We start from the raw sequence: 19,854 nt of genomic DNA, 5'->3' as shown, positions 1-19,854 counted from the left end.
AGGTGCTCCACAAGTGCTCCAAGTGCTCCAAGCACCAAGGTGCCCAAGTGCTCCAAGGGAGGGATGGGAGGACGGGGCACGCCGCCACCGCACAGGGATTTTAAGGAGAGGAGTGTGCATGAGGTTAGGTTAGAAAAAGAAAGAAAGAAAACGAGAACCCAAGGGGGGGATGGGAGTTGGCCTGTGCACGTTATTCTCGAATATCTTTGAGAATATAGAGGGTCCCGCGCACTCGTTTCATATTCGAGAATATTCTCGAGAATATAGATGCCCCGGACGGCTTTTCCCTCAAGAATAAACGAGCTTTCCGCAGCCCTTGACCTTAGTAGACCTCGAGTCCAAAGATATTCTTGAATATTCTTGACGTTACCGCTGCGGCGTCTGAAACGGTCTTGACGAGAGAGCTCGAAATAGCTATTTCCCCCCATCAACAGTAGGTCGATGCCGACTGGAATATTTTAAGTTGTGGAGGTTCTAAGCGGGTTTGGGAGCGACTTTTGGCACTTTGGAGCGATTTTGGGCCTCCGCCGTCTATAGCCGTATTCTCAATATTCGAGAATATTCTCGAGAATATAGAGGGTCCGGGGAGAATATAAGCAAAAGAATATGATAGTCCTGGGCGAGAATAACGCGCACAGGCTAAATGGGAGGACGGCACGCCGCCACCACACTGCACACAGGGATTTTAAGGAGAGGAGTGTGGTGCTAGCCGTCGCCCACCCTCGGGCGTCTACCTCTTCCTATCTCTCTTCGCAGTTTCTTTCTCGAGAGAGTTCTTTGTTTAAATTCTTTCTCGCCAATTCTCGCAGCGACCTTCATGCCACCTCGCTCGCGTTCTTCCCACTCTCGTCGTTCTCTCTCCCTGTCTGTGCTGTCTCTCTCCTGCTGTTTCATCCTCTGACTCATCGCTCTCCTCTGCCTTGTTCACGTTCTGCGGCGCCGCCGCCGCCTGCCGATCCCTTGCTCTCGCTGCTTCTCTCGCTAATCGGCGGAAAAAGAAAGAAAACAGACAACCCAAGGGAGGGATGGGAGGACGGCACGCCGCCGCCACCACACAGGGATTTTAAGGAGAGGAGTGTGGTGCTAATCGGCGGGCACCGCGAATTCTTCACACAAAAACACAACCCCGGCCCCAAGACGCACAAGCTCAGACAGTCGAGAAAGGGATAATAAATAAATAAATAAATACAACGGACATCCCAAGCTAGGGCTGGGTCGAGGACAGACACGTCCCCACCTTTGCAGGATTTTGCAAAAGCGAGGAGGGAGGGCGCATCGCCGCGCGGAGAGGGCTGGGCACAGGGCACAGGGGATCTCTCTCGCATAGGATATGCACTCGGCGGCACGAGGGCAAGGCTGGGCGTCCTATGTTTGTGCTCCCCCCCGGACCCCTCGCTCTCGGGCACTAACCATCTGACCACTCATCGACGGGGCTTGGCGAGCGGCCGCGCTGCGGGGTAGGGCTGGTGAGAATGGGCTCTGGCCACTCGCCCGTGCGGTTGTAACCCCGCATCTGTCGGACAGAGGCCTCGACCGCCCCTCGCGGCAAGCTCTCGAGCATCTCGAGCAGCTCGCCCGCCGCCATCGCCGCCTCGAACTGCTCCCTCATGCCGAGCGCGCCGCATACCCTGCGGACCGCCTCCTGCTGCACCTCGTCCGGCGTATCGGTTTCATAGCCGGACGAGTCAGCGGAGGCGGCCCGCTTGGCGGGCGGAGAGTCGGGCGACGGCGAGCGCGACTGGCGCGAGGGCCCGCTGCCGCGCGCGGACAGCGCGTTCTTGTCAACGAGACGGGGTCCAGCATCGGCACGGCCCCTGGCACCGCGGCCCTTGCCGCGCTGCTGCTGCCCACGCTTCCTGCCCGGGTTAGGGACAGTGAAGGAGCAGCCGCGCACTCCGCCGCCGCCCAGCGGCGGCGGCACGCGCGCGGCGGCGGCCGGGCCCGCAGGCGCGGCGGGCTGGCCACCCGCGGTGGCACCCTGCGGCTGCGATGCGGCTGCGGCGGCGTACGTCTTGGGCGCCGGCTCCGCGGCTGGCGGCGCGGCGGCAGGGGCGGGCGGCGCCGCAGGGCTCGCGCTCGCAGGCGGCTCCGTGGCCTGCGCCTGCCGCTCGTGGCGCACGGCGCGCTCGAGCTGCGAGTGCGGGTGCAGCTGTACGATGACGTCGCCGCTCTGCGTCGCGGTGAAGGAGACCGAGTACGGCGCTTCGCCGTCGTTCTTCTTCTCCGCGTAGACGAGCGCGTAATCGCACACCTGTCGTTGGTGGTCAGTGAAGATGGTCTCTGTGCAGCGCTCGGCGGAGCCGACGCGAGAGAAGTGCCGCCTGAACGCCATGCTGTTTGAATAGAGAAAGGGATAAATAAATAAATAAATAAAACGGGCACGCCAAACGAGGGGTGGGAGAAGGACAGGGTCCCCACCTGCACGAGCAGGATCTTGTAAGGACGATCAGGGATAGAAAGGGATAGACAGCATCGACAGCCGGCGCAAGAATTCTTCCCCGAAACCAAGCGGGGTGGGGTCCGCGCCCTCAGAACAAGAGCAGCAGTGCTGGCCCGTCGTCTCCGGATGGGAAACTGTGGTAGCCGTGAGGTACCCGCGGTCGCGGTCCCGGAGCGCACCGCCCTGGCGCCCTCGCGCCCAAAGACGAGCGCCAACGCCTCGATGAGGGCGCGCTCCTCCTCCTCGTCCAGCCGCGCAAGCGTTGGCAAGGTGGCCGCGGCGGGCGAGCCAGGCCGCAGCGAGGAGGAGTGGAGGGAGGTGATCCGGGCGGAGGACCTTGCCGCCTTTGGCTCCAACGAGCCCGGCTCGGCTGCTGCCGCCGCCCACTCGGCGCAGCTCGGCGTGACGATTGAGTATCTGCTCGAGTTTACGCGCGAGCACAACTGCTGGCATTTTCCGACGTGGAAGGTGGTGACGGACATCATCAAGCCGGCGACACGCGCGCGGCGGCAGCGTTTCGCCGAGCTGGATGCGGTGCAGGCCACCGGCGCCGTCGGTCGCGCGGACACGTTTGCGTCGCACTGCTGGGGAGCGCTGTGGGGCTTGCTGGTCGCGTCGCTGGCGGATCAGGCAGACGTGCGGCGGCGGGTGTGGGTGGACGTGTTCGCGGTGCGGCAGTGGGCTGGGAACGAGGCGGACCACGCCTACGACGCGGTGGTGCCGCACTGCACCTCCTTCGCCATCTGCTGCCAGGCATCATGATCAGAATGAACTACGGATTCATAGCATGACAATATACTCCTCCGTCGCCATCTGCTGCCAGGCATATTGGTCAGAATGAACTGCTGATTCACAGTGTGATAAGACCCCTCCGTCGCCATCTGCTGCCAGGCGTCGCCCACGAAGCAGATCCAGGGAGTCAACTGCCTCGCCTCCCTCTCCAACTCGGAGATGCTCGCGCGCAGAATCGACCTCGTGCCGGAACGTATCCGCACGCAGATCGCATTCCTGCGCGCGTGGTCGCTGCTCGAGATCATGCGCGCCGTCGAGGCGGAGGCGCGACACGAGCCGCACCCTGCCCCTCCGTCGGCCGCATCGTCCGTCTCTAAACTCGATACGAACTGCTCCGTATTCGAACTGCTCAGGCGCGCGACAAGCGATTCGCCGTCGTGATGAAGGCGTGCAGCGCCAGCTCGCCCTCTCCCTCTCCCTCTCCCTCTCCCTCTCTCTCTCTCTCCCTCTCCTTCTCCCTCTCCCTCTCCCTCTCCCTCGCCCTCTCCCTCTCCCTCTCGCCCTCGCCCTCTCCCTCGCCCTCGCCCTCGCCCTCGCCTTCACCCTCAGCCACCCCTACCCTTCCCCACCCCCGCACCCCCCTGCCCCCACCCCTGCCCCCGACGCCCCGCCGCCCTGCCGCAAGGTTGGGAACGTCGCCGCCTCCAAAGACTCCTCGGGCGGGTACGCCTTCCAGTCCAACTCGGACATGACCAAGGCGCTGCAAAACCTGATCGACGTGCGGCAGGCGACAGGCGACGAGGCCGCCGCACGGCTCCTCCCTCGAGTCACGAGTCATGGCTCGTCCGCAGGCCGAGGCGAGGGACCCGGCCGATGCCGTCCGCATCCTCGCCGCCGCCGCCGACTCGGACGGCTCGTTCGAGCTGCTCAACGACCGAGTCCGCTCCTGCATCACCGGCGCGCGGGCGTGCTCCTCCTTCCCGGAGATCCAGGCGGCGGCGTGCGGCGACGAGGTGCCCCCGCCTGAAGATGACTGACTAACGATGAGTGGTTCACATTGAATGACGAACTAACCATGACTCACGATGAGTCCCTCACGCTTCTTCCCTACCGACGAGGTCCTCGACCTGACTGGCTCTTCGCAGAAGAAGGTCAACGACTGGCTCAAGGCGGCGAGCGGCGCGGGCTACCCGTGGATCGCGCAGAAGCTGCTCGAGCACGGCGGGCAGCCAAACACGATCTGCACCGGGAACGTGACGCCGCTCATGTCCGCCGTCATGTCTGGCAACCTCGAGGCGACGCGACCTCTCCGCACACGCACGCACACAGTGCACACAGTGCACACAGTGCACACACACACACACACACACACACACACACACACACACACACACACACACACACACACACACACACACACACACACACACACACACACACACACACACTCCTGACACAGCCCTCCCCCCCCCCCCCTCTCAGGTGGCCGAGATGCTGCTCGCTAAGTGCCCCGACCGGCTCGCCGCCGTCAACCGCCAGCGGGACGACGGCACCACCCCCGTCAACCTGGCGGCGGGTGCGGGCCAGGCAGGGGCTGTCCAGTGGCTGATCGAGCGCGGCGCCGACGTCAACCTCATCCAGACCAACGGGAACGCGCCGCTCAAGCGCGCGTCGCAGAACGGGCACCCCTCCCCTGCGGCGTCCTCTGCCTCCCCGGGCTCCTCTTTCTTCAACCCCTCCGCCCTCCGCAGGTACACAGAGTGCTGCGTCCTCTGCCTGCGAGCGGGCGCCCACCCCAACCACGTCAACAAGCAGGGCGAGACCGCGCTGCACTACGCCGCCAAGAACAACCACTTCGACTGCGTCAAGGCGACGGCCGCACCCTCCCCGCACCCTCCCCGCCGCCGCCCCCTCCCCGCCGCCGCCGCCGGCCCTCCCCGCCGCCGCCCCCTCCCCGCCGCCGCCGCCGGCCCCTCCCCGCCGCCGCCCCCTCCCCGCCGCCGCCGCCGGCCCCTCCCCGCCACCGCGCGCCGGTGCCAGGAGAGCAGAGACAGGGCAGGCTCCGCCCCACCCTGGCCACCCCCACCTCGGCGCAGGCGCTCGTCGAGGGGGGGTGCGACTGGACCGTCGCCAACCCCGACGGGTACGTCAAGGGCACCGCGGCCGACTGGGCGGACCACACGGGGCACGTCGAGATCTCGGAGTGGCTGCGGAGGCAGCCGGCGGGGTCGGGGATCGGCACGACCTTCTCCTCGAGCGCCGACCAGGGGGCCTAGTTCCTCCCCGCCGCGATGCGCGAGCGGGGGGGACGCGAGGGGCATACGCAGATGCCCTCGAGCCGGGCTGCGAGTGGCCGGCGAAGAGCCACGGTCACGGCGCTCGGATCGGAAGGGAAGCAAGACTGAGGAGTTCGTCACAGCGCATTTCCATTGTGGAGGGGGCTAGATCCCGCTATTTGAGCACTTATTAAGCAATTGAAGTGAGCGGACAAATGAGAGATACCTTCCTCTCCTCCCAAGGGAAGTGCTGACCCGATTTCCAAATTCACACATCGCGGCCCCGGCCATGCATGAGCAATCCGTGAGTGCCCTACGAGTGCACTCGACGACATCATCCCTGAGCGTGCATGCTGACTTAATCGCAGATGCCTCTTCGGAGGCAGGTTTCCGGACGAGCAAGTTAGCCGCCCCTCCTAGCCAAATTGGTGGCGCGCCCCTTGCTGCCCCGCGTGGGCACTTGAGCGGCAATGGAGCGGGCACCCATGGAGACGGTAAGAAGAAGCCGTCAAACGCAAAGAAGAATGCAACACGCCAGGCCGCTGCCGCCCAGGCTCGGGCCGAGAGGGAAAAGGCCCTCGACTTTGCTCAGGGCGCAGGGCAGGTTGACGGCGTCTGGTACCTCGACTCCAAGGAACTGAAGCTTGCACTCGACAGGTGGGAGCGGAGGAACGACTCCGACGCAAGCTCTCTCCCACAATCTCTCGCACAATCTCTCGAACCCAGTGAGCGCGGCAGTGATGACTGCCCCATCCTCTCCGAACGAAGATTCGTTCACCGGCTTCTCCGACTGCGCTGATTGGTAGGGCCCCCAAGGGCCTAGAAATCGCGCCTCCCTCTCCCTTGTCTCCCAGCAGCTAAACGTACGACAAATGGCAGTGTGTCCTTGGGGGAAGCAGAAAGCACCAGCCAAACTTGCACGTGACAGCCTCGACCGACGCGCGAGATGTTTTCGTCCTTCTCGCCGTCGGCCGAGGCGCACCGCCTGGTAATCCACCACCGTCTCAACCTCACCATCAGGCCCGTGGAGCACACGGCCTCCTCTCGTCGATTCGCCGACTGCTCGGCCGGCGTCGTGCACCCAAGCCGCCAGGTCTGCTGCAACGCCACGTGCGGGCTGTGCGGCGGACATGGCTGCTCCGGTCGCCCCGGCGGGCCACGCGAGTGCTGCATGCCCGCTATTTTGCGTACGGGTCGGGTCTGCGAATCACGGGCGGACGTGGCCTGCATCCTGCGGGGCAGCAGCAACTACATCCGAGGTGACGGCGTTGAGCATCGCAGCAGCAGTGGCGAGGGTTTCCCCAGGGCTCCACCACCGCCGCTGCCATCACCTCAGGCGCACGCACAAACACAGGCCAATCTCGGCACGAAAGTCACACCGGCACTGAGCCATGACGTGGAAGCTGCCAGTAGTGATCCTCTACATCAGCGAGGAATGAAGGAGCAGCGAGAAAGGGGGGATCCCACGGATTCTTCAAGCTTTGCCAGTGGCAACTTGGCCCTTCTGTCTGCCGAATCGCAGTTCGAACAGACCATCCAGAGCTACAGTTGTCCATCCGGCACCGGTCTAAAATTTCCCCCTGCACATGCCTTCGCGAACAGCACCAAGCCACTGATAATTATGGCCGGAGAAGGGTTTACTGGCACCAGGGGTGTACATGCAGCCGTAGCGCAGCTGGGCTTTGTCTCGGCTCATTGGGACCAAGTGATGGTCCCTAGTCGTGGGACGCCGTTCAGGGCAGAGAGAGACCCAGTGCTGACGGAGCGCTTCGTTACAATGAGACGCTTCCTCACGCAACTCAAGCTCGGGAGTCATATCTGGAGGCACACGGATTTCCGCATGTTTGACTTTGTAGACTGTGTGAGCGACCTGCCCATTACGCAGTTCTTCCCATTCCTGTTTGCAGCCTATCCTTATGCCAAGGTGATCTTGACTGTGCGCGACCCAAACAAATGGGCCAAACAGCGATCTAAAAAGTGGAGCCGGACAGATCCAGCCCCCTTGCAAACAATGTTCCACACTGTGGGAGACGCCGTTCACATGAACACTTCGGTGGGTACAATGAATTGGAGATCTCCGTACGTGTTGCAACTGCTTTATGTGATGCACAACTTGATGGTCATGTGCATGGTGCCCAAAGAGCAGCTGCTGGTTTTGAATGTGTTTGAGGAAGAGCCACCCACACTGTGGGCTCGGTTGGCACGCTTCTTGGATGCAACGCCCCCGCCCACCCGGTCCGCCTTTCCTAAAGGGGCGCATCGTGCAGTGCTCATCCACCCAAACTCTTCGGTGCTCACGGCGGATGGGAAAGAAATTGGACCGGTGCACCAAAAAAACACAGTGCAAAAGGCGACAACTTGAGCTCAAAATTATTTATCTTAAACGATTTAATAATTGTGTCATCCTCGCAAGACGGTTCAATATCTCTGCGGCCGACGGTACTCACACGGCTGCCTACTCTCCACATCACCACATGCACACATGACATTGTACACGTAAAGACATACCTCGCAATCAGAGTACAGCTTCAGCTACAAGGCGTGCGCTCGCGATGCTGCAGCGCGGCTCGTACGCCGCAACGCTCGGCTAGCACGGGCGGGCGCCACCCCCCGCATCGGCGGATCACGCGGCCGCCACAGCATAGACGCATGCCTCCCCCGACACAAGTCCTACTCGGATTCGGCGCCCGCCGCCCTGCGCGCCGCAGCGAACGGCGGCGTGGCGCCGACGGGGCCGCGCCCCACGCTGCAGAAGGGGACGGCTGCGCGGCGCGACGTCTCACGCCAGCTCTATCGACCTGGGGGTGCCGGCTGCTGCGCGGAGCGCCGGGGTCGCCGTTGCCGCCGCCGCCGCCGCCGCCGCTGCAGGCGTGGCTGCCGCAGGCAGCTTGGCTGCGGAAGCGGCGGCGGAGTCGGCGGCCCGCGCCGTCTTTGGCAACGGCCCTCCGGATGATGAGGGCTGGGCGCCGAGGAGGAGGAGGAGGGAGTGCGCTCCTTCGTCTTTGCGGGCAGCCTGAGGGCCCAACTTGGAGCACTTGGAGTGCAGTCGGCAACCTCACATCCAGGGCCGGGGAGCTAAGAAGCGCACCCAGCGGGCCGGATGATCGGGATCGGGTTGCGGGCAAGAGAGCCCTAGCCCTGGGGGGTGCGCGTTCGCAGGGAAAGGGCCATAAAGTAAACACGGGTCTCCGAGGGTTGGTTCATCTGAAGATCCAAATATCTGAAGATTCCAATATAGGATTCTCCCCAAACCTTGCTCAGCTGATCCAGCCTGGGGGGAAGGCCAGCCCTGGGCAAAGAAACCAGTACCTCATCGGGCTTCCCTGAGCGTCACAGCTCGGTGATCGCGCCAGCCGGACACCACTGTAACGTCCGTTCCGGGCATTTGAACGCGACCTTCGGGGGCAAAGACATGGGCTCTATGGCTCAGACTGGACTCCTCTTGGTCCCTTCTGATGCCCTAGGCCACACCTGGGCCTTACCCGGGGTCCTAGGGGGCGGGCAGGGTTTGCCCCCCGAAACTGGCATGAGGCACCTACCGGCTCGTGCGACAGCCAGCCGCTCTGGAACAAGGCTCGCGCTCGGCGCGTACGGCCTCAATTCGCGCCATTCTTCTTTCTGCCTAGCCGCCCTGGACCGGCTGCACGCGTGCGCGAGCGGTGGACCGTTCGCGACGCTCGACGGCGCCGCCACCGGCTCTCGACGCCTGCGCTCGAAGGCCCCCGCACGGGGGGTCCCGGCCGACGTCATGCGCGTCCGGACGCGGCCCTCCGTACACGGAAACAGGATACTGAAGGCATTCCCGAACTCAAAACAGGATACTGAGGGCAGATATGAGCTCAGCTCAGTGAGATCTAGCTGCACATACCCTTAGTATCCAGAATAGTCCAGTCTGAAAAAAGTCGGTCCGACCGCGCGGAGCCGTCTGGCTCTCTGCAGAGCCCCCGCGGGCACGCCTGGTCCGCGGCGGCGAGGAGGGAGCGAGCGCCGAGAGCAGCGTCAATCCTGTGTGCGAGGGGGAGGGGAAGACACTTATGCTAGTAGGTCAGGGAGGTGTAGATGGTCGGGCTCAACCACCTGCACTCGGATGAGCCGCAGCCTAATCTCCGCCGTCGCTGCAGCAGGCAGCAGCTTGCCAAAGGAGCCGCCGGTCGTCGACTTGCCGTTGACCTCGGCGATGAAGTCGCCCACGCAAAGCCCGGCGGTGTCGCCAGCGCCACCCTCGACCACGTTGGTGATTTGGTGGTTGTTGGGGTCGACAGAGATTCCAAGCGTCCCGCCCTTGCGTGTGAGCGTCAGGGCGCGCTTCTTCGCGCCAGAGGAGCCGCCAGCCTCGTCGTCGGCGGTACTCCGCTTGCGGTGGGGAGCAGAGTCCGCGGCCGGCGTGATCAGTTTAAGCGCCTCGTCAAACTTCCAGCCGGCCTGTTGATCGCGCGGCACGTAGACTCCTTCGTCGGTGGGGAGGTTGAGGTCGAGGAGGCCGAGCACCGACTCCATGTGGTACGGGGCGGAATCGTCGACGTTGTACTTGAAGGTGTAGTCGCCGTCCGCGCCCGACTTGGCGTAGAAGTTGCAGTGGATCTTATAGTTGGCTGCCTTAGCCTCGTCGAACGGCACGGGGAGATAGGTCCGCACGTAGCTCCCCCTCTTGCCGCCCGACTTGCAGAGCATCTGCTGCACGCGGCCGCACCACCAGTCGAACCTACCCGCGCTGTCGTACGTGGCGATCACAACGTTCGTGCTGATCTCGAGCATTGGTGTTGCAATTGTGAGCGGCGACTCCGTCGGCGGGTCGGCGGCGGGCGCGGCGGACGCGGCGGTGTCAGAAGCGGCGGGGCCGGTGCCGGTGCCGGTGGCAGCGGCGCCGGGCGCAAGGCCGGCGGGGCCGGTGGCAGCGACGCCGGACGCAAGGCCAGCTGCGGCGGGCGCAGGGGGGAGGGCGGCAGAGGCGCGGTCGCGGTCGAGATCGAGCTTGGCCTGCTTGGCTGCGGCCGTGATCTTCTCTAGGCGCGACGTCGGTACGGCAAATTGGAGGACCTCGTGCCTCTCGGCTTCTCCTATGCGTGATGCCAGCAGAAAGGACGCTGATTCATGCTCAAATGAGGCACTGCGTGTCTCCTCGCAGCTGCAGCTGGCATCCGCCGTGGACTAATAAAACTGCGATCTCAGTGCCCCAGCACGCAAAATTTTCTCTGCGGGACTACCGCCCCGCACCCCGCCCGGGATGAATTCACACCTCTCAACAGCTGTTCACACCTGGAAAACTCATCGGATTTGGGCCACTTGCCTGGGCGACCCCGGACCCTTGGCGGACGCGCATGACGTCGGCCGGGACCCCCCGTGCGGGGGCCTTCCTGCGCTCGGCGCTCAGGCGCGAGAGCGCCACATGTCTCCCTCTCTCGGCGCCGCATCTCGCCGCTTCCGAGGCCCCCACTCGTGCACGCGGAGTCGAGAGAGCCGTCCCCGCCGCGCAGGTCGTATCTGGCGAGCTCGGCGCCCTATGGGCGGGGCCTGTTCCAGCGCTGCACGAGCCGGTGAGAAGAAAATACGCCGTGGGCGCTAGAGAGCTCTACGCGCTGGTCTGTGATTGGTGTCTTGCAAGCCCTGGAGGCTTCACACCAGCGCGGCGTAGAGCGAACCTCACTCCTTCCGGCACGTAATGCCGGATCGCGCGCCCTCTCCGGCGTATGCCGGCGCCGCGGTTGGCTGGCTCACTAAGAGGCGATTCGCCGTACCGCCGGCTGTCGAAGCCGCGGCCGCGCAGGCTGTGCTCCCGGCAGCAGGGCAGGCTGATGAGATGCAGTGGCTGCTGTCGTTACTTCCCGGCCTCAAGGAGCGAGAGCGCCGCGCCCTCGCGAGACACGTGGAGAAGAGCACTCGCGCCGTAGTAAGCTGCGTGCCGGACGCTGCGTCTAGCGCATCTGAGACGGAGGGGCCTGCGGCGGCAGGGTCCCTGTCGTGGCCAGACGACGTGGCCTTCAGCAATGACTACGAGTGGGACGGGCGAGTGCCACCCGCCGTATTGGAGCGGTACGGACGCCGCGGGGTGCGGCGGCGACGGCGCGCTGGCCCGTGCACGCGCGTCGAGGTGCGAAAGATCGACGACGAGAGCCACCCAGCGCACGGCGAGCGCGGTCTGTTTGCGGCGGTGGCGCTGCCGTGTGGCGCGCGCGTGCTCGACTACGTCGGGTGCGTCAGCCTCGGCGAGCACGAGGACCGCAGCTCTGACTACGTCTCCGAGTTTGGCGAGGAGGGCGAGCTCTGCCTCGACGCGAGGCGAGTCGGCAACGAGGCGAGGTTCGTCAACGACTTTCGCAACACGGGGCGGCGGCAGAATGTGGAGTTCCGGCTTCGGCGCGCCTCGGACGGCGAGCTGCGGCAAGGTGTCTACGTCTGCGCGCGCAACGGCGTCGCTGCGGGCGAGGAGCTTCTCATCTCGTATGGCAAGTCGTACTGGCGCGCGAGAGTCGGCGACCTCGACGCCTTCATCACGCGGCTGCCTGGGGAGTCGGGCGGCGCAGGGGCTGTGAGGGGGAGAGACTCGTTGTAACTCGCCCAATTTTTGTCATTTTTGTAAAACGCGTCGATCGCCGTCACGCCGTCTCGGCGGGGGTGTGCGCGCGGGTCTCGCCGCATCCTGTGGGCGCACGCCGCACCGCTTACCCCGCTTTAGCCTTTTTTTCACGCCGCGTCATGTCGCGTCGCCTCGCCCGCGGGTTGCGCCTTCTGGTCCTGCTCGTGGTCACCGTCACCTGCCGCAGTCTCGCCTGCAGCGGCCACTCGCGCCGCGCGTCGGCACGCTCGGGCCGGAAAGAGCCTGCGGAAGCCGGCGCCCCACAGCTCGCTCCCGGAGCTAGCAAACGGCGGAGTCCGCATGGCACCGGCACGGCCGCCGCCCCCACAGCTCGCTCCGAGGCCGCACCACCCTGCATGCGCGGCCGCAGACCTGCTCGCGGCCTTGTCCAGCCGCAGCGCCTCGCAGAAGCGGTCCGGGCCGATGGCTCGCTCGCGCGTCAGCAGCGGCTCGAGGGCGCAAAGAAGCTGACGCCACTCGTCCTCGTCGAGCGGGGCGGGCTGCAGGTGGCGGCAGGTCAGCAGCTGCTCGACCAGGCCGATGTGCAAGTGCGGAGGCACGAAGGCGAAGGCGGACACCAGCTTGAACGCCTCCTTGACCTCGGCGGCGGTGACGGCCGCCTCGACCAGCGCTGCCTCCTCCTCGTCCGGCGCGAAGTATGCCTCGACGGTCGCGGCCGGCAGGCAGCCAGGCGACTCGGCAAAGACCGCCGCCGCGTCGGTAGGCGCGCCGCCGCCGCTGCTACTGCTCTCGCGGTCCACGCACTCCTCGTAGCGGCCTTCCCGCGCAAAGAGGCCGCGGCAGAGCGCCAGGATGCCGCCGGTACGGCCCTCGCCCTCGCCGTCCGGCGGCGCCGGAGGCAGCGCCACAGCTCCATCCGCATCAGTCCACGGCACATGCAGCGCAGCGGCCGCGCCGCTCGGCTCGCCGCCGCCAAGCACGCCGCCGGCGCCGTCGCCGTCAGCAGGCAGGCTTGTCGGCAGCAGCGACTGGCGGAAAGCCATCGTGAGCTCCGCCGCGGCGCCGCGCAGAGGCACGAAGCTGAGGTTCGTATGGACCTCGTCCGCGAGGACGTGCGGAACGCACGGCTGAGGCGGCTTGCACCGCCGGAGGGCGCCCGCAGCCTCCACCGTCGCCTCGAGGCGGCAGGTCGCGGGCCCCCCGGGCGTTAAAACGCTGCGCGCGGGCCCAGCCTCGTCCTCGACGCTCTCCCTCAGCGCGTGCAGCATCGGCAGAGCGACCTCGTGCCCTGGGAAGAGCAGCCATCGGTCGGCGCAGACGCGGCCGGCCTGCGCCACGCAGCTGCGCCAGAGCGTGGCGTGCCCGCGCGCCACCTCGCACACGCTGCCCTCGAAGTTTGCGCCGCAGCTGCCGCAAAAGGCGACGTCGCCAGTGAAGAGTGCGGGCGTTGGGCTGTCGATGGCAAACATCAGCGAGCCGCGCGTGTGGAAGCAGGCGCCGCCGATGGCGCGCACCGCCAGGGCGGGGCCAACGTGCACGACGTCGCCGTCCGCCATCCAGTGCGTGCACGCCTGCACGCTGTCGTCCTTTCCGCCGTACACGCGCATCCCCTCGAAGCCGGGCCTCTTGAGCATCTCGGCGTTGCCGCCGGCGTGGTCCCAGTGGTGGTGAGTGGTGAAGATGGCGACCGGCTTCACCGCGCCCGGCCCGAGGGCAGCGCTCTCGAGGGCGGCAAAGACGGCCTCCGGGTCGGACGGGTCGACAAACGCGAGCGGGAAGGGCGGAGGCGCGGTGCGGTCGACGAGGATGTAGCAGTAGTTGTCGTCGAGGGTGGGCACGATGAGGACCTCCGCCGCCTCCGCCGCCTCCGCCGGGCCGGAGGCGGCGGCGGCGAGCGGTCCGCCCGCCATCACTCGCCGCAGAGGCACCACCGACTCTCGCCCGTCGAGCATGGCGCCCTCGCGGAGCTCGACTCGCGAGAGCTGCGAGTGGCGGAGGATCTGTCGGCCGGCCGTATCGCGCGGCCGCGAGCGCAGACTCGAGTCGAACAGCTTGGTCCCCACCGGCGCCGGCAGCACGTGCTTATAGAGCAGCGAGAAGGGCAGGCTCGGAAACATGTACCGCATGATTGCCTGCTTGGCGCCGGCGGCCATCAGCAGCTCGGCGGCGGGGAGAAAGACGAGCATGATGGGCGGGAGCAGTACGAGTGCGCCCGCGCCAATGAGAGGCAGCGCCACCGCGACGAGGCTGACTAGCAGTGAGGCGGGGAGGATGTCGTGGAGGAGCGCCCGCTGCACCCGCGCCCACCCGCTTAGCTGAGCCACAGGCCGCTGTTCGCTCCAGCACCGGTCCAGAAAGGCGTGGGCGGCGCGGTAGGGTACTCGGAGCGGGAAAGTGACGAGCCACGCGGCGCCGTAGATCAAGCCGACTGCAACGGCAATGATCGCGAGAGCCAGCAGGCAGATTGTCGTGAAGGCGTCGAAAGCAGACTGGAAGGCGCGGCGCTGACGGTCGGGCAGCGCCGGCTGGACTGATCCAGCAGTGACATGGGAGATCTCCGTTGGCTGCTCGGCCGCGCCACCTTTGACAGCGGTATCGATCTTGCACAATGGGAGAGGCGTGCGAACGGTCACCGTCGTGCAGGCGCCGCTCGGAACCTCAAAGGTCATCTCCGGCAGATTTGCGCTCGGCGGCAAGCGGGTACGAAGGACCTCGCCCGGTTTGGCATCAGGAGGCAAGCGCACCGTTAGCACGAGAGCAGCGCTGCTCGGTGCTACCAAGCCACAGCAGGACCCTCGACTGCCACAGACAGCCTCGCCCTGAACCTCGACGCTAGGCGACGTCATCTCGTGTTCCGCCATGCGACAGGGTTGGTGCGCCAGTAGGACAGGAGCCGGCCGTGCGGACCTGGCGCAGCGCAGCTGAAGGCAATCCGCGCCGCGCGAGAAGAGAATTCAGGAGTACAATCTGAAACTGTGAGGAGACAGCACAACGCTGCGCTGTATAGGTCACTAGAGACCCACACCATCGCTACATCACCACAACCACCAAGCCGGATACAAGTCGATGACAATGTGCGCGGCAGGACAAACCAAACATGAGACGGTTACACAAGGACGGTCAGGCTACGGTCAGGAAGTAGGTTTGAGCTCACACTCTCCAACACTAGGTTTGCCGGTTACCCGCCGGCGTCTCGCGGGGCTGGCTAACTAAGCGTCCAACCTTGCGTCTTCGCGAAGGATGGTCTTGCTTGTTGGCAAGACTTGCGCGCTAAGATGATCCAGTGAAGGGGCCAAAGCGCGGCCGAGTGGGCGGAGAGAGAGAAAGGGGAGATAATGAACAGGAGCTCGTTGTGGAGCTCGGTCATGGCGCGCCGCGAGCTGCAATCCGGGCTGAGCGTCGCGGGGCGGCGGCTTGAGCGGGCGCGGCAGGCGCGGCGGGCGCGGGAGCGGCAGCGGGGGCGCCCCCTTGCGGCGCGGCGATTGGGCCGTTGGGAGGCCTCGCCGCGTTGACGCGGATGAGCGCATCAGGGACGTGAGGACGATCTTCAATGCCCCGAACGTTGATGTTGCGCCACGGGCCGCCGACGTCGGAGATGGCAGGCTCAGTCTCAGACGTCCAGACGGCAGAGACGCTCGTAGAGGCGCATTGGACTTCTTGCCAGAGGCGTTGGACAGCGGGACGGGCTAGCGCGAGGAGGCGAGACGAGGAAGAGACAGCAATGAGGTAGAGTGGCATTGCCACGTCGAACAGATGCCCAACACTCCCCCACGACGTGGTAATCGCCACACAAGGCAGAGAGGGCGTGTCGATCGTCGCGTGTTCATCGCGTACAGCTCCGGTCGTGTCGAGCGGCGACGTCGGAAGTAGCGGCGGCGAAAGGCAGGGTCCACATTCGGTGCGAGATCTTTGCGGTAACTGCCGTTGCAGCAGCCCGAGAGCTGCTAGCGGAGGCAGCAGCTGCGATGGTGGTCCGTAGGCGAGGAGAACGGACCGGTAAGGAGAAGCAAGAGGGGATACTCGTGTCCACACAGCCGCAGTGCTGGCGGAGATGCGCTCTGTCGCAGAAGATCCGCAAGCACCCAAGTTGATGTTGCGGTTGTACTCATTCTGCTCAGCCTCCGTGCCGAGCAGTTGGCGGCCGCTGTGCCACCGTGCGCCGAGCCTCTGTGCCCATCCAATCACCACGGCTCGCGCAGGTGCCCATGGTGCCAGCCAACGTATCGAGCGTAAGCCGGAAATGCTGTGCGGCAACACATCTCGCTTGTGTGCCGCACCAGCTCTCATGTCGGCCTCAGTGCCGCACTGCTCACTCCGTGCACTCACCGGTCGGTACCATGTCAGGAGACGGAACACGGAGGAGCTGTATAGGTCACTAGAGACCCACACCATCGCTACATCACCACAACCACCAAGTCGGATACAAGTCGACAAAGGATTTCTGAAACGCAGAGCTGCCAGAACACTTTAAAATCCCTGTGTGGTGGCGGCTTGCCGTCCTCGCATCCCTCCCTCTGGGCTGTTTTCTTTCTTCTTAGCACACTGGCACGACAAACAAGGGCGTGCATTGGCACACAGAAACACCCTCGCACGACACTGTTAGACACTCTGTGCACGGGACTGGCACAGAGAACGAACACAGAGAACGAACACAAAGAAAGAAGATCACAAGACGTGACACGTGAGCAGCGGCGGAACCCCCGGTACTGCTACTGGATCGGCTCCAATCGCTGAGGCCTGAGCCGTTCGCGATTCGTTTTACGTTTATCCCAAACAAATCACCCTGAGTAGTTAAAAACTCCGCGCAGCCAGCGCAAATGCCTTAGATATGCGCGTCACTCGCCTCTACATGCAGTAGAAACTCGCGCGCGCGCGCGCGCGCGCGCCTAGAGCCTAGTCGAGTGCCGAGTTGCCCTGAACATGACCTCGATAGATGCGGACAGACTCGCCGCTCTTCAGCACTTTCGTCAGGTCGGCCCTCGACTGGGCCTCGGGCGGCGGCGGTCTTGCCGTCTCGATGGCGCGAGGGGAGGGCCGGCTCGGCGGGATGCTCTGCGGCGCAAGCCAGACCCGGCGGGCCTTGAGCAGCGCGCTCACTTGCGTCGAAGTGTTGACGATGGACCCAGAGCTGCTGCCCTCCCGCAGGTACCATAGCACCGGCGGGCCGCAGCCCGCGTCGTGGAGCTCGGGTAGGTCCGCGTCCTCCAGGGCCGACGAGATGCTGCTCCTCACCTCAGCCAGCCGGGCGGCGTGCTCCACGTCCACGAGCAAGGTGTTGACGACGCGCCCAAAGCGCGCGAGCTCGCTCTCCTCGTCGCTGCCCTCCCCCGGCTCTCGGTGACCCGACGCCGTTGTCACCGCAACAGTCAGGTATCGTCCATCGAACGCGACGGTCGCCTCTGCTCGCAAGCTCTCGCGTCTGGTAGAAACGTCCCCGCCTTGGCCGGCGAGCGTCGCAGGCGCCGCCGCCGTGCCATCGCCCGCATGTCGGGTTGGTGCATCCGACCTGGCGCCAGGTGCCGGTTCGTCCTTTCGCTTCTTCCTTCGTGGCGCCTTGGAAGGCTGCCGTGCCACGCGGCGACGCGGCTTGTCGGAGGGCGGCTCCACCTCACTTTGAGGCTGCTCGACGCGCGGTCCGGGCGGCAACGGGTGCGGTGGATCCGGCAACGCCACGGGCGGTGGCTCTGCGGGCGAGGAGCCGGGCAAGCATTCTGGAGATTCCATCTTAGGTACCTCTGGCTCTGGTAGCACCACCTGCAGCAGCGTGTCGTGCAACAGCTCCGCTTCCCGGTGCGCGTGCTGCTGCGCCTTGCTGCCCTTCTCAACTTCCTCGGCATCGGTCGCGAGGTCGTCGCCATTGATGACCCGCCTGCGCTCCTGAACAATCGCGTGGTAGACTGCCTCCGGAACCCGACGGAGGAAGCGGCTCTCCTGTACCAGCGACTGCTGTGCGCCCTGCGCAACCACGGCCCACCCATCCTTCTTTGGGCGGCAGGAGTTGCCACACCACCCGCAATTGTAGACCAGCAGGGCCAGTGCGCCGGCTGCAAGCCACACCGTCCCACCCATCCTCCAGGGGCTGTATGCGGCTGGCTGCAGGGGAGGCGGTGGCAGGAGTGGTGGCGGTGCATTTGGAGGCCACCGCGGCCCTGGCGGTGGCGGTGGGTGCGGCGGCGGCGGAGGTGGAGAAGACGGAACGGGTGGAGCCGGTGGCGGCAGCCCAGGCGCGCACGGCCTGGCGGGTCTACCCGTGCAGCGTGTTTGGATTGGCTCGCCTGCCATTACTGGTGCCCAGACACAGACGAGCATCCCCTTGGCTGACGCGGCCGTCATGGCTTTCTCGCAGTCCTCCCGCTCCTGGATCTCGAAGCACCGATTTGGAGTGATGACCTGCGTGCGGCCAGGAGGGGGGGTTACCCCGGGAGTGCGGCATGCGACATCGACCATGCTGTGGGGGGCGAGCCTTTCTCCCCTCTGTCTCACACAGCGGGTTGCCCGCGCTCCGCGGCCTGCGCGGTGGCGCTGGGAAGAGAGCGCTGACGTTAGTGGCCGGCAGCGCTCGCAGCAGCCCAAGCTTGCCCACATCGGGCGTGGTCCAGTCGTCGAGGAGTACGCCGCCCACTCCGCCTGCCTCCGGGCTCAGGGCAGAGTAAAAGATTCCGAGGTGCTCCTCGGTCGCCCAGCGGATGAGCTCCTCCAGCCAGGGCTTGCCGCGGTTGGCCAAGGCAGCGGCTGCCTCGCCGATCACGAGCGGTGCGCCGGTCTGCCCGCGGACAAAGCCAAAGTGGTGCGTCCAGATGTCGCGCATGGACTGCGGAAAGTCGGCGTCCGAGAAGTATTCCGGCTTCTCGGCGTGGCTTCGCGTCGAGAGCGACGGGCCGTAAACGTGCGGCGCGTAGACGAGCTTGCTTTCGTTGGAGAGCGCAATCGGGAACTCGCCCGCCCCAATCATGTTGCCGCCCCATTGGACGCCCTTCTCCTTCGGCGGCAGGCTCCCCGTGCCCTGCGCAAAGACAAGGCTGCTGGGGCACAGCTCCAGAACGTGGTTGCCTACCCGCTGCACCACGTCCGCCCAGTCGTCCCACTCCTGCCCAAACGGCTCGTTGAGCACGTCTATGCCGAGCAGGTTCCACGGGCGGCTGGAACCGCGGCACACGCGCTTCATCAGCCCCGACCACGCGGCGAGGACGCGCGACGGCGTCCACTGCCCGTCCGTCCAGCGACCATTCCACTTGCCGGGCCACTCGTGCGGGTAGCCGCTCTTGATGCGGTGGCAGCCGAGGAGCACGAGCAGGTTGCGCCTCGCCGCCATCGCCACGATCGCCTCGAGCATGCCGACGTAGTCCGTGCCGGCGAGCTCCACAGAGTGGGCTGCGGCCGAAGACGGCGTCAGCTCGTTGCTCTCCACGTTCTGGAGCGAGAAGGTGACTCGGAGCGCGTTGAAGCCATTGGCCTGCACAAACTCCATCAGCTCGCCGAGTGAGCGGTGGTTGAGGCCACGGGGCACCCGCGCCTCGCTCTCCGAGCCGAACCAATTCAAGCCCTACCAAGGAGGGCGGTGCCTCAGCAACGGGGCCGAGCAGCAGACACTACCGGGCGAGTGTGTGTGGCAAGCCTTGAGGCGCAGCTCCTGCCCGTTGACGAAGAGCGAGCCGTTCCGACCGTAGAAGTCGGCAACTCGCGGGACAGGCGAAGACGTGACAGCGGCCGTCGCCGCCTGCGCCGCGAAGAGCGGGAGGAGCAGCACGAGCGACAAACGGCCCGGCATAGACGCGCCACGACGATAGCCGTCGCGGCGGGCACCTCGGAGCGGAGTTTTCTTAAAAAAGAATGCGATTTCCTTTTGTCGTGTATGCCTCCCTTGGGTTGTC

General features: G+C 65.4%; 7 protein-coding genes across 7 annotated transcripts; 3 read left to right on the top strand and 4 right to left on the bottom strand.

Moving 5' to 3' along the window:
- Positions 1-1,405: 1,405 nt before the first annotated feature.
- Positions 1,406-2,332, bottom strand: EMIHUDRAFT_106542 (hypothetical protein; the record flags this gene model as incomplete). The annotated part of the gene is made up of 1 exon (XM_005759877.1): positions 1,406-2,332. The coding sequence occupies one exon, from the start codon at positions 2,330-2,332 to the stop codon at positions 1,406-1,408; it is 927 nt and encodes a 308-aa protein (XP_005759934.1).
- A 191-nt stretch (positions 2,333-2,523) lies between these two features.
- EMIHUDRAFT_453330 (hypothetical protein) lies at positions 2,524-3,613 on the top strand (the record flags this gene model as incomplete). The annotated part of the gene is made up of 2 exons (XM_005759876.1): positions 2,524-3,193; positions 3,332-3,613. Exons 1-2 carry the CDS (start codon positions 2,567-2,569, stop codon positions 3,611-3,613), a joined length of 909 nt encoding a protein of 302 aa, XP_005759933.1. The 5' UTR covers positions 2,524-2,566.
- Positions 3,614-3,920: 307 nt separating this feature from the next.
- EMIHUDRAFT_218463 (hypothetical protein) lies at positions 3,921-5,448 on the top strand (the record flags this gene model as incomplete). The annotated part of the gene is made up of 6 exons (XM_005759875.1): positions 3,921-3,950; positions 4,024-4,185; positions 4,291-4,425; positions 4,655-4,842; positions 4,924-4,975; positions 5,269-5,448. The coding sequence occupies 6 exons, from the start codon at positions 3,921-3,923 to the stop codon at positions 5,446-5,448; spliced, it is 747 nt and encodes a 248-aa protein (XP_005759932.1).
- Positions 5,449-9,480: 4,032 nt separating this feature from the next.
- On the bottom strand, positions 9,481-10,203 carry EMIHUDRAFT_218461 (hypothetical protein; the record flags this gene model as incomplete). Its single annotated transcript, XM_005759874.1, has 1 exon — positions 9,481-10,203. The coding sequence occupies one exon, from the start codon at positions 10,201-10,203 to the stop codon at positions 9,481-9,483; it is 723 nt and encodes a 240-aa protein (XP_005759931.1).
- Positions 10,204-11,107: 904 nt separating this feature from the next.
- Positions 11,108-11,998, top strand: EMIHUDRAFT_218460 (hypothetical protein; the record flags this gene model as incomplete). The annotated part of the gene is made up of 1 exon (XM_005759873.1): positions 11,108-11,998. The coding sequence occupies one exon, from the start codon at positions 11,108-11,110 to the stop codon at positions 11,996-11,998; it is 891 nt and encodes a 296-aa protein (XP_005759930.1).
- Positions 11,999-12,129: 131 nt separating this feature from the next.
- EMIHUDRAFT_218459 (hypothetical protein) lies at positions 12,130-14,844 on the bottom strand (the record flags this gene model as incomplete). The annotated part of the gene is made up of 2 exons (XM_005759872.1): positions 12,130-13,725; positions 13,915-14,844. The coding sequence occupies 2 exons, from the start codon at positions 14,842-14,844 to the stop codon at positions 12,130-12,132; spliced, it is 2,526 nt and encodes an 841-aa protein (XP_005759929.1).
- Positions 14,845-16,876: 2,032 nt separating this feature from the next.
- On the bottom strand, positions 16,877-19,751 carry EMIHUDRAFT_218458 (hypothetical protein; the record flags this gene model as incomplete). The annotated part of the gene is made up of 4 exons (XM_005759871.1): positions 16,877-18,027; positions 18,232-18,373; positions 18,525-19,526; positions 19,626-19,751. 4 exons carry the CDS (start codon positions 19,749-19,751, stop codon positions 16,877-16,879), a joined length of 2,421 nt encoding a protein of 806 aa, XP_005759928.1.
- Positions 19,752-19,854: the final 103 nt, after the last annotated feature.

This window comes from Emiliania huxleyi (genome assembly GCF_000372725.1).
Source record: "Emiliania huxleyi CCMP1516 unplaced genomic scaffold EMIHUscaffold_79, whole genome shotgun sequence".
Classification (NCBI taxonomy): domain Eukaryota; phylum Haptophyta; order Isochrysidales; family Noelaerhabdaceae; genus Emiliania; species Emiliania huxleyi.
Note: the sequence above shows the minus strand (reverse complement) of the source record. Positions and strands in the feature narration are given on the sequence as shown.